Raw genomic sequence first — 17,143 nt, 5'->3', positions numbered from 1 at the left:
GAGGTGGGCAGCAGACAAATCAGACAAACATACGACTGTATGTGTGGCTTGGTGTTTTTTTCCCCCCACCCGGTTGCTATTTGTTTTGCCATTTGATTCAATTTTATTGTTTTAGCAACCGATTTGTATGTGCCGCCTTTTATGAATTCCCAAAGGAACTCCTTTTTTCTTTTTCACATTTTCTTCTGGAACTCCTTTCTTCTTTTCCACATCAATTTTTTCCCATTCAAATTCTCTGTTTTTGTACTCCCTGGGATGCGAAATGTGGTCTTCTTCACGTTTGCTTTTGTGACTGCATATTTGTATAATTTTTCTAATCGGTGCTTAGCAACGACATTATGTCAGGGTTTGATAAAGAAATAGAGGCATTTAAGCTGACAGTGCTGACAACACCTTCATCTCTGCCAGCTCCCATACAACCCCTACCCCACCGAAACACACACATTTTACTAGTCGTGTGAGGGCCATTCATTTTGACATAAATATAAATGCACCTAATTAATGTTATGCTACACCTAAATCTATCCCTAAACTTGACTTCAGTTTAAAAAAAAAAAAAAACTATGTAAATACAATTATTCCTAAAAACCTATTTGGCTTGTCCCCACTTGGTCAAAACATATGAATGTTTCTATGTTTAAAAAAATATCATATTCAAAAATAAATCATTTGGTCCACAACAAGATATAAAAACATGCGTGCACACTCACGTCATTCAATCTGTAACTAATACATACATATCTGTCTGGTAGTGTGAGTGAATTTATGTATACTGACTGTCTGTCTGTCTGCCTGTCTGTGTGTATGTATGTGTGGTTGTTGTGGTGGCACAAGGAGTTGGTGAGAGTTTTTGCTAACAAAGCAGCAACAAGGGCTGCTATACATTCAAAGACCTTTGTCCCGTGTTTATAAAAATGAAAGCATTTCATGAAGAAAGCAATTACATCTGACGATACTTAGAAAAGTGTATTATGATGTTCTATCTTGATTTTGATCTCATATTATATTGCCTAGCCCTATTTGACACTGCACTCTTGTCGGTCACCATGTCGTGGCCATGCATTCTTTTGCAAGAACATCTTAACGTTGCAAGACCCACCAGTCATTTTTGGTCACCCACCCCTTACCAGCTCGACATTCTCACATGAGAGACACCAACTAGGGAGAGTGAAGGCTAACGTGAAGCCAGCTACCCTATCGTTTCCAGCTACTGCTCATGCTGCGTCACAGGGTAGCTGAACACACTCTGTAAAGCGCTGTTTGCAGTCTTCCTCATACATGATCTCAGAGATGCCCACGATTGGCCAGCATCACTCTGTCAGAGAGAGAGAGAGAGAGAGAGAGAGAGAGAGAGAGAGAGAGAGAGAGAGAGAGAGAGAGAGAGAGAGAGTGTATGTTGTCCCTCCCACCGTGACAGCGTGGCCAATTTTCCTCTCCCGGCCTCCCAGCCACAGGAGGCTGTGGCATCGCCGGGATCCAAACCCGCGATCTCCTGGCAAGAGGGTTAACGTGAAAGCATAGAGTCCACTAAAGGCGTTTCCTCAGCAAGGTTGTAAGGCAAATTCCTCAGTTGTCTTTGTAGTTTTGATCACAATATTTACTTTCATTTCAGTTCTTCTGGTATAACCTCCACCTCTCTGTGTGCATCAGCTCTCTCCATGAGTCTACATGAGTCATAGCAGTAGAAGGAAGAAATTAGCCTTTATTGTCAATTGGAGCAGAGAGGGTTAGGGGCCTTGATCAAGGGCCCTACAGTGAAGCTTGGCGGTGCCGGGGCTTGAACTCATAACCTTTTGATATGTTGCCCAAAGCCTTAATCACTCACTGCTCACTAGACTCAGAAAAATATCTAAAGTTATGAGATGTTCTTCAGCACCCTTGTGTCCAAACATCTTCAGGCACACATGGCAAGTCCATTTGCTTGGACATACCAGTACCAGACTGCAGTATACAGTCATGTGAAAAACTAAGTACACCCCATGGAAACTGTTGGCTTTTTTGACGTTTGGACAAGCAAAACATTTGATCATCTTTGAAACAGTGCCTATTAATGAAGTTGATACACTATTAAATGACATAAAATTGACGTTTTGTAGTGATTGTAGTAGAAAAAAAACAGATCAGTCACATGGAAACAGTAAGTCCACCCCTACATTTATCACACCTTCAAATTCATAAAATTTGAAGCAGGTGTTCAAGATTGCGTGCCAGTGACTACAACCTGCTTAGGGAGTGCAGGTGGAACCCATCTTATTTATACCCCTCTCATATTTAGTGTCTGGTGTTCCCCTAGGCATTAACGTGTGTGGTGACATCATGCCAAGATCTAGAGTTCTGTAAGACCGTCAGAGAAAAGGTTGTGGATGCCCAAGAACAGATCATCTGATGCAAAAAGAAGTCTCCAAGAACCCCAAAATTTCATCACAGGATGTGCTATTAAGTCTTGCAACTGTTCGTGTCAAAGTGCATGCTTCTACAATCAGAAAGAGACTGCACAAATTTGACCTGCATGGGAGGAGTGCCAGGAAAAAAACCTTTGCAAGACTACAGTTTGCCAAAGAGCACATAGGCAAAGACCAGGCCTTTTGGAATAATGTGCTCTGAACAGACGAATCAAAGAGAGTTGTTTGGCCACAGTAACAGCAGACAGGTTTGGCACAGACCAATGACATTTTCAGGAGAAGCACCTCATACCACCTGTGAAGGACTGGACAGCTTACATTCATTGATTCAACTATGAACTCTGCATCATATCAAAGAGTGCTTGAAGATAATGTCAGGCCATATGTCCAAAAGTTGGACCGAAAGTGGACCTTTCAACAGGATAATGATCCTAAGCACACGAGCAAATCTACCAAGGAATGCCCACATTCCTTGAAAGAAAACCATCAAACATCTTGCAACTAAAAGAATACTTCATGGAAGAGTGGTCAAAAATTCCAGCAATACTAGCTTCTGAGGCCAACGGTGCACTTACTTTTTCCACAGAAGAATATCAACTCTGTTGATATTTCTCTTGAATAAATGATCGGAAAACTAATTTCCCTTGTTGTTTAGTTCAAGTATATCAACTTCATTAATAGGCACTGTTTCAAATATGATCAAATGTTTGCTTGTCCAAATATGTCAAAAAAGACAACAGTTTCCATGGGGTGTACTTATTTTTTCATGACACAGGACACAAGACTAGACGCAAAGCAAGCATGCAGATTTGTCGACCAAGCACGTGGGTCACAAGTGATGTAAAATGGCTGGAGCAAGTTGCAGAACCCTTGAGGTCAGTGTGACAAGCCTTTGAGGCATCAGTGATGAGGTGCTCGTCTGTGTGTGTGTGTGTGTGTGTTTGTATGAGCACAGCCTACGGAATGTAGACTTGTCTCAGCAGGGACCCGAGGACAAAGAATGGCTTGTTCCTGCCCAAGACAGGTAACGTAATCCATTTTCACTTTCTCTCCCTCTCCACTTATCCCACCGTTCCTTCTCCCTTCACCATTAGCTATGTTTCTTGGGTCTCTCTCCTTACCAGTCTGCAATCTCTCTCTCTCTCTCATTTCCCAATCAGTCTGGCTCAGATGTCACATTAGTATCCTAACTCGCCCTCTCTCTGCCTTTTATTTTCCCCTACACACTCATTCATTCCACCCACCTCAGCCTGGGCGCTCTTGTTTTATCTCCTATTCTCAATCAAAAGAAGAGCAGTAAGGTTTGGAGAAGCGAGAACGCTGAATATCATGAAAGGGCAAGTATTAGTCACAGTGGCACTGATTCTCATGCTGTAAGAAAAGGCATGGAATTTGCCATGGGGTCACACTTTTCCGGGTTAAATGGTAAATTTACGTTACTAAATTTACTTTTTGAACCCACCATAAATCGCCATGAGCCGATGAGGATCGGCAGAACTTGCGTAGAAACACAATCATAAAGACTGTTGAGCACCGTGGAAAATATCCCTTCCGATAATCTAGATCACCGGTTCCCAACCTTAGCCCTAGAGTAACATGTGAAACTAAAAGCAGTTTTATACACTTAATAAGCCTGCAGCTTTCACATGATAGTAGGCAATTAATTCAAGAACATTAAAGATCATTTTAAACCAAATGTAACAACTTTTGAAAGTATTTAAGGAGATTATATATATATATATATATCCTTAAATACTTTCAAAAGTTGTTACATTTGGTTTAAAATGATCTTATGATATATATATATGATTTGTTCTGCTGCCACATGATTGGCTGATTGGACAACTGCATAAATGAGCATGGTGTACAGGTGTTCCTATTAAAGGGGATAGTGAGCGCGTGCGTGTGTGTGTGTGTGTGTGTGTGTGTGTGTGTATTCCCTGAATTCACCACTGGGAAATGTTTATTAAAATGATGTTGCCAGGGGCTTCAAGTTCACTTGACTCTAATAATATGTCTACATTACACAAGTCAGGAGTTATTGAACTGAGAAAATGGCCACAAATTGAGCAACAGTCTCTATAAGTTAAATAGTGTTGAAACATAGGCGTGAGTAATGACTAGTAGGTAACAGCAGAATCACGCAAACCTACTGCAACTCCTCTGCACAATCTGAAGGAAAACGATCACCACTTAACTGATGCCTTTTGTGTGCTGGATGAGACACCCGAGTGTCCCATTGTGTAATTTAACCATCCTGTCCATTCACTGAAAAGCACACTATTTGCTCTCCCCATTTTTTTTTTCCAGCTCCATTCAGCAGGTGACCGTTGTTGCTATGAATGAGAGCCAGAAACCCTGCAGGATCTCTCTCTCTCTCTCCCCCTCTTTCCACCCTCCCGATGCTGGATTCATTCCATCTCCCCTGTTCTCTTGCTCCTCTCCTCGCCCACGCAAACTGAACATCATTAGCAAGTCAGGATTACAGGAACAGACACTAATTATTTTAATGACAAGACCCGATATACAGCATTCGTGTGCACGTATGAATGTGTGTTGTGTGTGCATCCAAGGTTCTGCAACAGAAATGACAACAGGTCTATTTTTAGATAAGAGTCTTTCTATGATTTGAATCACGAGGAGCGTGTGTGCGTGCGTGCGTGTCAATAGGGGCTTTTCTGGAGCCTGGGTGGCAAACAGCTTGTGGCATCCAGGTGGTGCCACTGTGGTGGTTATTAGGAAGTGGCCATATGGGAAAACAGGAGGTTGCAGGCTGGACACACACAAACACACACATGTGCACACACACTTGTCTTTACTATGCTTATGAGGACCTTCCACTGACAGAATAATCAACACGCCTAATTACTGCTATGCTACACCTAAATCTAGCCTTACTGAAGTTAAAGTTGGTTAGTTAGGTTAATCATAAGAAAACACGTTGGTTCTTTTAACCAGCCAAACATTTCAAGGTCAAACCTGTCAGGCTTCGACAGGCCAAATCAAGCTCCCTTTAGGGCTGCATAACGACTCCGCAAACCCATAGAACCCCCAAGGCCAAAAAAAAAAAAATAGCTCGTCTCAGTCCTCTAAAACCACGGTTCTCAGAGTGGGATCCGGGGACCCCAGTGGTCTGTGAAGTACAGCCAGGGGGTTCATGATTTTCTAATTTTATTACAGCTGTGGGAAGCACAACCCACCAATATCAAATTAATATGGCAGTAAATAATGTCAATTAAAATCGAATGCCAACTTTAATAAAAATGGCTTTGATGGGTAGAAAGAAAACATTTAAATAAAAATGTGCATAATTTTATTTTTTGTTGTTGGTTTGCAATATATATATATTATATATATATATATATATATATATATATATATATATATATATATATATATATATATATATATATATATATATATATATATATATATCTCTGTATTGACGGGGTCCACAATGGTATAAAATTGTGAACCCCTACTCTAAAACGATGCTTACTTGCCACCTCCACAATGTCTCCTGGTACAATATCCCGAGCCTTGATTCTCTGCACGGCCTTGCGGTTCATGCGGTACACTTTCCCCATCTCTGGCTCGTACTCTTTCAGAGCTTCAATGGCATTCTCCGCATTACGCTCCTGCAACAGCATACAACACCACCACACACACACACACACACACACACACACACACACACACATTTACAGCCTCTTCACGCTGATCTACACTATCAACACGTCCTGCAGTTCTGGCGTAACATTTACATTTAGCTCAACACCTCTCACAGCATTACTCATCAGCTCCATTGTGAATGCACAGGCAACAAACAGAACATGGAAGAACCTATGTGGAACTTTTGGAGGACGCACACAGTCTCTTGAGCATAAGTAATAAAAACAATGCGCCAAGTCCAGCAGCCTATTGTACCAGCACAATGTACTAAGATAGTACACAACACAAAAGATTTATTTTTAGATTAGCGTTAATGTAATATACTGTCTTTCAACGTATACAAATGCAGAATAGGTTTGTGAAAAATAGTGCTTCTATAATAAAATACAAATGCAAGAGATGGATAAATTGAGTCTCCACTTTACTGTAATGCACACAGTTCATTTATCTTTACGTAAAATAGTGTATATCTAACCTGCGGTAAATATTCAGCAATGAAAGACGACGGACATTATCCGCTTCTGTACGTCTTGACATCTCAGGGATGTATCTGGATCATGTCTCTGATTGTCTGGTGATGGTGAACTACTCAGTATGACCGAGTTTTGGCTGAGTTTTGATTTTTAGTCACTACTACAAAAGTCTCTATACATAAGGGCAATTAACACTTTTGAGCAAAATGTCTTCCAAAATTTTTCATACTTAGTTTTTTTTTTCCCGTTGTTGTTCCCTACAGCCTTTAAGAATGCCTTTGACAAAAGACGAACGCATTGAAATCGCTCTCATGGCTGGATCGGGAAGCTGTCTCAAGGCTGCGGAGGACTTAACAGGAAACATGGCGAGCGCATCACACACACACACACACACACACACACACACACACACACACACGACACTGCTGCCAAACTCATTAACAAATTCAAAAAGACGGGAACATCCACTGACGAAGTCACAACCGACGTGGTTATGGCAAACATAATCCCCTATATACGGAGACACTTGGGACACCCTGTAGTTACGGTGGACCTTTAATTGTCTGTGGTCCAACCGAAATTCTACACTGCGTCAACCTAACTAATCTCTATGTACGGTTTAAGATCAACTTCACACCCTGACTTAGGATAAAAGTTAGATATTCTGCTGGTGCAACAGGCTGCAGGTCCGTATCTACGTCCATAAGCAAATGAGTGCTTTGTGAAATAAAAACGGTGTCTGTGCTACATAATGGTGTTCGATTTCATTGTGTGCTGACATTTAGACTTACAGAAGTGGAGGACAGACCTTATTCATTAGGTCAGTTTCTTTTGTGCTGGAGTTCATCACAAACAAACACTCTCGATTATTCATTCTCAAACACACACACACACACCTGCCAAACTCCAATGACTGCATTGGCGACCAGGATGAGCAGGATGACTATAGGCTCCACAAAAGCCGTAGTGGACTCCTCGCCATCCTCAAACAGTGCCAGCACCTGGGGAAAGAGACACGGCACAATTCATACATCACACTCATCCGTGCAGCAAGCATTGTTTTATCTTATACTAATGATTTTACTTTATTCCGTTTAAAAGCCCAATGTAGAATGTATAACAAGTAAAACAACAAATGCATGAATTAGAAATATTTCTATGCATTAGAGGTGGGTGACTGAAAAAAAAAAAATATATATATATATATATATATATATATATATATATATATATATATATATATATATATATATATATATATATATATATATATATATATATATACACACACACACACACACACATACACACACCACATTCCAAGATATGTACTACAATATATAGGTCTGATAACTAACTTCAAGAAATACACTGAAGCTTGAACTGTAACTTCACAGTAATTTGCTCAGTGTCAATGGAAGCAACCTCACATGCACTGATGTAGTTGTAACTATACAGCCAGTGGTGCCATACTAAACTATTCATTTACACTACCGGTCAAAAGTTTAGAAACACTCATTCTTTATATTTATTATTTTCCTCCACATTTTAGAATCATAATAAAGTCATCAAAACTCTGGAGTAACACAAATGGAATGATGGGAATTATGTTGTGATAAAAATTCCAAAATACATCAAAATCATTTCATATTTTAGTATCTTCAAAGTAGACACGCTTTTCACCTAGAAATTCTAGAAATGGATTCTTCACATTTTCTCAACCGATTTCTTGAGGAATTTCCCTGAGATGCTCTTTAAACAGTATTAAAGGAGTTCACACCCACGCTGGACACTTACTGGCTGCTTTTCGGAATATTTCTCTCCAAGTCAACCATTTAAAAAAAAATAATTTGTAAATAAGACGTTAGTTTTCTAATGAAAGGAATGAATATGTCGGCACGGTTATATTTTTGTCTACAACACCGATTTCAAACATTTAATCCTACACCTTCAGATCAAAAGGTTTTTAACATCATGAGAAACATTTCGGTCGAGGGTCTCCAAACTTGACAGGTAGTGTATATAATATTGATATCTTGATCAATTATGTCACAATACACTTTTCTGAGACGTTATCATGATCTTTTCATTAAATCTTTATAAATGTGGGGTGTTTTTTTCCCCAAAACTGACTGGTGTTTTTGGTGGTCTTTTTTTATAATAAAAAATAATAATAATAAAAAGGGCAGCAGTTACTATGATACAAGGTAAATGTAATCTAAATTTTCTCTTTAAAGTTAAACTTTACATTGTATAATCAGAGATAAACTTCATTAGATCATTAATCATGCAACATAACGTTTATTTTAATATATAACATTTCAGTCGATATAATAAAGTAAATTTTAATGAAATAAAAGTTTAATGATTATAATGTAAAACTTAACTTTAAATGATGCAACGCAAAATTGAATTTCGATGATGTAACAAAATGTAACTAATGATATAAAGTTCCATGTTAATGTTTTAATGTAAATGTCAACTTTCATAAAATAATAGTAAGATTAACTTTAATGAAACAATGTGAGGTTTATATATTTTATTATATAACAAAGCAGATATAATATTAAAGTGAACTTTAATGAAATGAAGTTTAGCTTTCTTGATGTAATGTAAAATCTTAAATGATGTAAAGGTTAAAGTTTAAATTTAACGATGTACAATTTAAGTTCTACTTCAATGGAGTAAAGTTTTACTTCAATGATGCACTAAAGTTTAATGATGTCACGTAAAATGTAAATAATATAAGAGCAAGATTAACGTCAATGACACAATAAAGTTTAATTTTACTGATATAATGCAATCTTTATCTAGTTATTTTTAATAAGAATGTAAAACCTAAAATGATGGCTCCATTCATGCTCTTTATCTTAATAGAAGCTAAGCTGTACATTACTGTATAAAGTGTTGCTTCAACAAAATTTCTTTGCGCTCTTGGGCACACGTTACTTATGTAAAAACAGTAATAGTCTATATATCTCGTGCCATGGTATTATTTCAGTACCAGTATCACTGTACTCAATGTGGTCTCTATATCAATGCCAAATTGTGGTTTAATGACTGTAACCCTAGATTTTCTAAGTCTGTAATTTACTGTACTGGATGAATGTATATTATACAGCTGCTCTGATGGACTGGGATATCCACACACCTAGAGCGAATATGCTTTCACTTCCTAAGAGCTACTATCAACACATGGTACCCGTGACAGTGTACTCAGGTGCTGTGGGAGGTAACAAAAGCCTGTTCATTTCACACATCCAGAAATACAGCCACCTCCCAGCACAGGAAATGGGAAAGCTGTCGTTTGCGAAAGCCAGTTACATCCCGATTGACTAGTCGAGGGTAAAAGTAGCTGTGAGGATATGCTCTAATAGGGGAAATATGTAGGGGGTTGAACTGCCACTTTGTAAGTCTGTTCTGACCTGTTTAGCTCTAGACTGAAGTTGCAAGCAAAGGAAGTCTTACAGCACTATAGTTAGTTCATTATGGACCTCTGGTTTATGGGGTCAAACCAAAGCAACCTAAATTTAGCGTGGGTCCTTAAAGGAAAACTGAATTGTGCTGCGAACCGCACACGCTCCCATTGATAACGGTGCCGAGAGTTGCTCTCTCCACCATTTCTGTGTTGAATTTCTCATTAATATGCTGTTGAAAATCTCTGGAAAATGCCGAGTGACACACAAAGGTTGTGTTGTTTTTACAAGCTCATAGCGAAATCTGCCCGTTATCCTTTATGCTCGAGATCGTTTAAATTTTCCACCACCCGACAAATTAGCACCAGCATCACGAAACATAACAATGTGCTTCAGGTTGAGTTTTCCTTTAACTGAGAAATCTGATATGCTTATAGAGATAGTGTCAGTAATGAAAAACCACAAGTTTGAGCTGGGTGTCATGCACCTTTTGTAATCCACCCACGCAGTGCGAGTGTGAAAATACTACCAGACCGAGCAGAAATCCAAACACGTTCCAAAAACTGTTCATTCACTGGTTAAGCGCCTTAAAATGATGTATGAGAGTAATAAGTAATAAAACACAATGGGCCTCATCTGTCAAGCTGGAAATTATTCATAAATCATTCGTACAAGAAATTCATGGAAATCCTGCACATTTAAAATAAGTACATAAATATATAAAATACAAAAATGTTAAAGTTCGTATCAGACTCGTGTGCGTAAATTTACGTATAACTAATGAGATCTTATCATTTGCATGGGTTGCTGTACTTTTATATATGGAACATACTGGTGAGTTTAAATTGTTCCTTTTTATTACAGTTACAGAATTTAGCCGACTCCCTTATCCAGAGTGCATCAAAAACGCACCCTCATGCTAGTTCACAAGGTCAGGGACTAAGTACACCATCGAGAACATTTTGTGAAAACTAGTCATGTAATATTATTGGCAGTAATTAAAGAATTTCCTTAAAGGTTGTCTGGATACTTAAAACAAAACTTCAGCCTACACATTCAATATGTTAATACTGAAATATCTGCGAGGTGCTTTGCGATTCTGCTGCTAATTTGTTGGTTGGTGCTGTATTTTCATTACTCCTTTGTTGTCACTGTGGAACATTGCTAGCACAGTTACAATGATGATTAATTTCGTCCCCCCCCCTCACTCACCTTATTCCAGTGATGCCATATTAAAGAGAAATCCAATGTAGAAGTAGTGGAGAGAGCAAACTTTGGGTTCAAATTTCCAGAATGCAATGCAGTTAGCTATAAGACACTGTTGCACGAGTTATGGCAGAGACTTGACTCGTTAGCGATCTACGAGATGATGAGCGTGATGGCGTTGAAATCAGTATTAGCATGAAACTTTGGAGGAAGTTTTTTTTTGAGCATCGAGTACAGATGAGGAGGTCAAAGAGCTGGTCAGACTAAAGGACTAAAGCGCTGCTGCATCACTCTCTTTAGAATCCCACTGCACCGCTAACTGTTACACTAAAAGTGAAAGCATTAAAGAAAAAAAAAGTTTTGAAACGCCAACTCGGAATTTCATTGCAAACTATATCTTGGACTTCTCTGAAGATCACCTTTTAATGATAAAGAGTGCGACGCAAGTCCTTCAGGGTGGGTTTTTTCCTGTTAAAGTTTCTTAGCTTTCCAGAGGAGTAGTAGACTCTGAGGGTAGTCAGAATCCAACTAGTTGTCGAGTTCTACAAGGCAAACCAAAGAACCCATAAGCTTTCTAGATTTTCTTAAAAGTATAAAAGTGTACTCCAACCTTGAAGTCACTCAGCTGTAGTATTAACTGTAGTTAATTGTCGGGGTGCAAATCATTTTTCACTACCTAGAAAACTTTAATGTTGGACACATCCATTCATCCTTTTTCTGTACTGCTTATCCTTACTGGGTCGCGGGCAACCTGGAGCCTATCCCAGGGGGCATGGGGCACAAGGTAGGGGACAACCTGGAGGAGGTGCCAATCCACCGCAGGGCACAATCACACACACGTTCACACACCAATTCAGACACTTTTGTTCGTGCCAATAAGCCTACAATTCATGTCTTTGGACTGGGGGAGGAAACCCCTGAAGCATGGGGAGAACATGTAAGCACCGCACACGCAGGGCCACGGCGGCGATCGAACCCCCAAAACGTGCTAACCCCCAAGTCACCATGTCCCAGTGTTGAAAACAACCGTGTTTGGAAACGACACTGATTGCGGTTTTCATTGTTATGAAAAGGTGTGAATAATTCGCACTAATTATTAATATCCTGCCAGCTCACCTGTTGAATGAGCTTCTGTAGCAATCATCTTTTCTCTTCGTCTGTACCCCCCCCCCCCGATCTGAGCCGTTTATCCACAGTGGAGTCAGAGCTCGGCCTCTCATCATCAAATAATTACACACTCACCCGAACGGTTTCAAGGATTTAGTGTGGCCATGAGCAATGGAGAGTGAGAGAGAAAATAAAAATGAAACGGAGAGGCACAAAACACCATAATCACAAATCAAACGGGAATGAACGTACACAGCGCTTATAAAGAGTGGATAACAAGAAAGAAAAAAAAAAAAAAGAGGAGAAAATTGGCATGGGAATGAAGTGGAGAGATATCGACCGACTGATTGCTAGAAGAAGGTGTCAGAAGAAGAAGATTCAGGTCTGACTGCAGTCTATCACTCAGAAATACTATCAGCTCCCAAGCCCCTTCTGACAGTGTGGTGATTTACACACAAGACACTGTACTGAATACTGACACTGACCTGGTCCTGATTACAGACTAAACCAGTTACTGAAGATTTACACAAAGCCAAAGAAAACTTTCTTCTCTCCTTAATCGATATCGTGAATCTCAACATCCTCATCTCCACTCTTGCTTACTTTGAACTGGTGGCTATGTTCTGACTTGGTTTCCATCATATCTACAGGAGTGATCCGACCAGAAAGCATGCGGAGGTTCTGTTTCACCGCCTTACGATTTAAAGGAGTTCCTCAGGTAGGCATGTGCCTGGAAAGCATTAACTGAATCATCACAGTAACAGTGACTCTGCGAACCCCTTAAAACTGGTTTAAAACTTCAGTAAAAATCATCATCATGTTGGGTGGTGTTCTATCCAACATTAGCACCGCAGTGTATACGATGATGTATACATAATGTATACAAACCCCATTTCCCGAAGATAAAACAACTGCAACATGACTCCTTAATTCTCTTGAAGCTTTATTTCAATGACAAAAGTACGATGAAAAGATTTCCGATGTTTTCACTGACCAATTTAAGTGTATTTCGTAAATATAAACAGTCCGTACATGATTTCAGGGTTTATTTGGTGATCTTTTGCAGCCAATTTACTTGACTTTCAATATACTTGACTTTGCTGCGGCATTTTTGCAATTGGTGGAGTTTTTTGTGCTTTTTTTTTTTTTGAAGAGAACAACTTGAATTGCGCAAACTTGTTTTGCACGGTCTTTCGCAGAGACGTCTGTTGCTAAATGAGACCTTTAAGCTGTACTCGTGTTGGACGCACCTGAATCGAAGAGGGCTCGATCTCCCCACCGAAAACAAGCTGGAACGTGGGCTCATCTGACCACAGCACACTCAGGCCCAGGCGTTTCTGCGTGGAATCGATGTATGGCTTTCTCCTTGAGTAATAGAGTTTCAGGTTGCATTTCCTGATGCAGCGGCAGATTGTGTGAAGTGAAAAGGGTTTTACGAAGTACTCCCGAGCCCGTGTGGCTATATTTATCACAAAAGCATGATGGTATCTCGTGCAATGCCAGCTAAGGGCTCAAAGGCCTCGCATATTCAACAGAGGTTTCCAGCCTTGCCCTGCACCGACTGAGATTTCTCCAGATTCCAGGAATCTTTTCACAATATTATGTACTGTATGTACTTTATTTACAATTCTCTTAAAGTTTGGCACAAACAGGAGAGCCACGACTTATCTTTGCTTGCAAAGAGTGAGCCTTTAGTGTATGCCTCTTTTATACCCAATCATGATACCCTCACCTGTGGAATGTTTCAAATGGTCTAACTTGAATATTCTATAAAACTTTTCACTCTTATTTTGCCCTTGTCCCAACTTTTGAGTGTGTGTTTTTTTGCAGGCATCAAATTCAAAATTTGTTTATATTTAAAATACAAATCATCAAGTAGGTCGGCCAAAACATTAAAAGTAATTTATTTGTCAGTTAAATAAAGATTCAAGAGAATTTACAAATTGCAGATTTTTTAAATAAAACATCCCGACTTTTCCGATAATGGGGTTTGTAGATGAAACCGTTGAGCATGCGAGCGATTCAGTTTTGCGAGCACCAAGACACACATGCTTCCTCTCCTCTCGCTCGCCACGGTCTACACTCGCTCACGAGTCAAGTGGATAAAAATACATTTGAAATCCTTCACCGCGTTTATTTTCCACATTACTGCCACAGCCCTGATTCTCAGGGGTAAAGTTCTCGGCACACTTTTGTTGTCTCTACAAACTAAGCCACAGATCTTGTGGCTTCTCCTACCTTTTTCCTCTCGACCACATTTGCAGCGTGTGTGCCGTCATCACAGAACGACTGATAACAGAAAAACACTTGTTTACGCAAAACTAACTCATGAAGGCATTTTAAAGGGGGTTATTAAAGTCCATCAATAACAGCCATTATCTAGAATACAGTTTTGTAAAATGCTTAGTCAAGTCTTTCGGTTCAAAGTATTTGTTGCGAACGATGTTATAAATATAATTTGTTCTTTCAGAAATGGAACTTTTTTTTTTTCTTTTTTTTTTTTTTCAGAGAGAAGAATGTGTGTTTGTGTTACCAACGCACATGGATACCAGAAAACTGTCGGGAAAGCATAAATAACTGGAGTTACTGTTCCAGTGTTGGAAAGTTGGATAAAACTCAGTAGAACATCTTTGTTAAGATTTTCATTCATGTCTGCTTCATGCCAAGAACTTAAGTGTTACAGCTGAACACAGGGCTTCTGCAGGTTTCAACAAGTGAAACTTAAGGCTTTCGAAGGTCTTTTGAAGACCATTATGAATGCAATTTAAGACTTATTTCACGACCTAGATCCAAGCGCTGTCCGGAGGTCGCTTACCGAGTTAACACTGAGTGCAGAGAGGGTCACACTGGGGCTGGGCTTTGGTGATCTCCTGATATGGATACAGAACAATATCGGGTGATGGCAGGACTTTTCTGGTGGCTTTATGTTTTTCTGACTTAGAAAAACATACCCAAAGTTCCTAATTTGAGCGTTTTCTTGCACAACATGCAGCGGACTCCAAATTCGTTATTTTCAACAGGCTTCGCCCAAGCACTAAATGCACTGTTCTCGAGCCAGATCTTGTAATGTTGACCTTACCAACATTAGATCAAAGTAACGTTAACAGAAACAACTTTAAATGATTACTTCTAGAAGTAGCTATTTTATGATGGCAGGAGGCGCCACATTAGCCCACATACACCGCAGCGACACATTGGGCGCGCTCCGATCAATTCTGACCGGTCTGCACAGTTTGTCACCGTTTTGCGACCGTGTGATCAATACAAATTTTCCCCGAAATCTTAAAAGGCGAGACAGAAGTTTAGAACTTTATAAAAAGTTACTTTAACTTCATAATCCAAACAATTTGACAAAAAAAGACCCGTCAAAATCGTATTTAAGACAAAGGCCTAAAATTCGGATTATTGGATTTGACTTTTAAAAGGACTTTTAAATAAGGACCAACTGCTTTTCAAATAAAAAAGGCTTCTATTTTCACTATTCTCAAATACAGGAAAACATTGGTGTTTCCCTTTAAAGCTGGCTTTACTCTGTGCGACTTTCGACCCGGATTTGCTGTCGCAGACAGGAGTCACACATCGTTAACAAAACAAAAAGTACAAATTCTTTGGTCAGGTCTTAGGACAAATAATATGAGGTGCTCACCACCAGTTAAGTGCCACTGTGACCAAAGATAACTGATGTCAAAGTTGTGTCAGTGTCAGAAATTTCTGATTACGCACACGCTTATACAAAACTCATGAGACGGCTACAAATACGGTAGTGGCGATGGCAAAACTTACATCAAAAACATGTTAATGTGTCAGACATGACCGGCACTCACATTAAGCTTTTGCAGTGCATTTAATATTTCTGTACATTATTTCCACAAGTCTGGAACCAGTGGGGAAACCGTCGAGCAAAAACATTACGTCAATCCGAGCATGTTAAGCAAAATCTGCAAAAACATAAGACAGCGGCTGAGAAAACACGTAGAGCATAAGGGTGAACATGTAGAGCATGTGCTGTAAAGAAAAAAAATACAAAATTAACCAGGTGTAGTTTTACTCTCCTTTGTTCCTGTATATTACTTCGCCCAAATCACAGATACGTGCACTGACAGGAAGTGTCATTTCAAAACGCTTTTCACCTGGAAGGGCTGTTCATGAAGTCAAAATTTGACAGATATTATAATATTAAAGCTTCTACCCTAATGAAAATGTGATGGTAGAACGGCTGGGGGAGGAAAATCTGTTTTACAGTCTGACATAATGACAAACTGCTATTCAGAATGCATACTGTACTAGTCAAAACATCCCTGAAGGTTATGCATTTATAATACATAGTTGAATGTATTCTATTTTTACTCCCTAAAAGTTACTCGATGCACTATGCTAAAAGCTCTACTACATGCACTATGCAGCTTCCTCGCAAAGACCTGGTGCGTTTCGCACAGGAGAAAGCCTTACACACCTCCGGCCAGATTTCCAATCCTGTGGAAAAAAGCGTCACACCGTCCAAGCCACCACTTTGCCTTTCAAATGCAGGAAGTGAATCTATTGTTCAGGTGACCTCAAGTTCTACGACACGCTCGGCTCAGTGCAAACCCGAATACACTGTTTTACCTTAATGCGATGCTGTGGTGTGGTATCACCTACCCTTTCACTGGTGTTAGGTTTAATTACTTACTATTACATTAGGGCAGTGGTGGTTTAATGGTTAAGCCTCTATGTTACCGATCAGAGGGTCGGTGATCAAGCCCCAGCACTGCCAAGCTGCCACTGTTGGGCCCTTGAGCAAGGCCCTTAACCCTCTCTGCTCCAGGCACCCCGTATCATGGCTGACCCTGCGCTCTGACCCCAACTTCCTGACATGCTGGGGTATGTG

The 17,143-nt window shown here is 39.7% G+C and overlaps 1 protein-coding gene across 1 annotated transcript in view; it reads right to left on the bottom strand.

Moving 5' to 3' along the window:
- The window catches only part of atp2a3 (ATPase sarcoplasmic/endoplasmic reticulum Ca2+ transporting 3), a 90,037-nt gene that overhangs the window by 42,452 nt on the left and 30,442 nt on the right, over positions 1-17,143 (bottom strand). The window contains exons 4-5 of the mRNA XM_017460035.3: positions 7,444-7,548; positions 5,902-6,040 (exon numbers count right to left, since the gene is read on the bottom strand). Coding sequence (XP_017315524.1) covers positions 5,902-6,040; positions 7,444-7,548 — 244 coding nt within the window. The remainder of the gene's footprint in view (positions 1-5,901; positions 6,041-7,443; positions 7,549-17,143) is intronic.

The sequence above is a fragment of the Ictalurus punctatus genome, chromosome 28 (assembly GCF_001660625.3).
Source record: "Ictalurus punctatus breed USDA103 chromosome 28, Coco_2.0, whole genome shotgun sequence".
Classification (NCBI taxonomy): Eukaryota; Metazoa; Chordata; class Actinopteri; order Siluriformes; family Ictaluridae; genus Ictalurus; species Ictalurus punctatus.
This window is presented reverse-complemented; position numbering and strand designations above follow the sequence as displayed.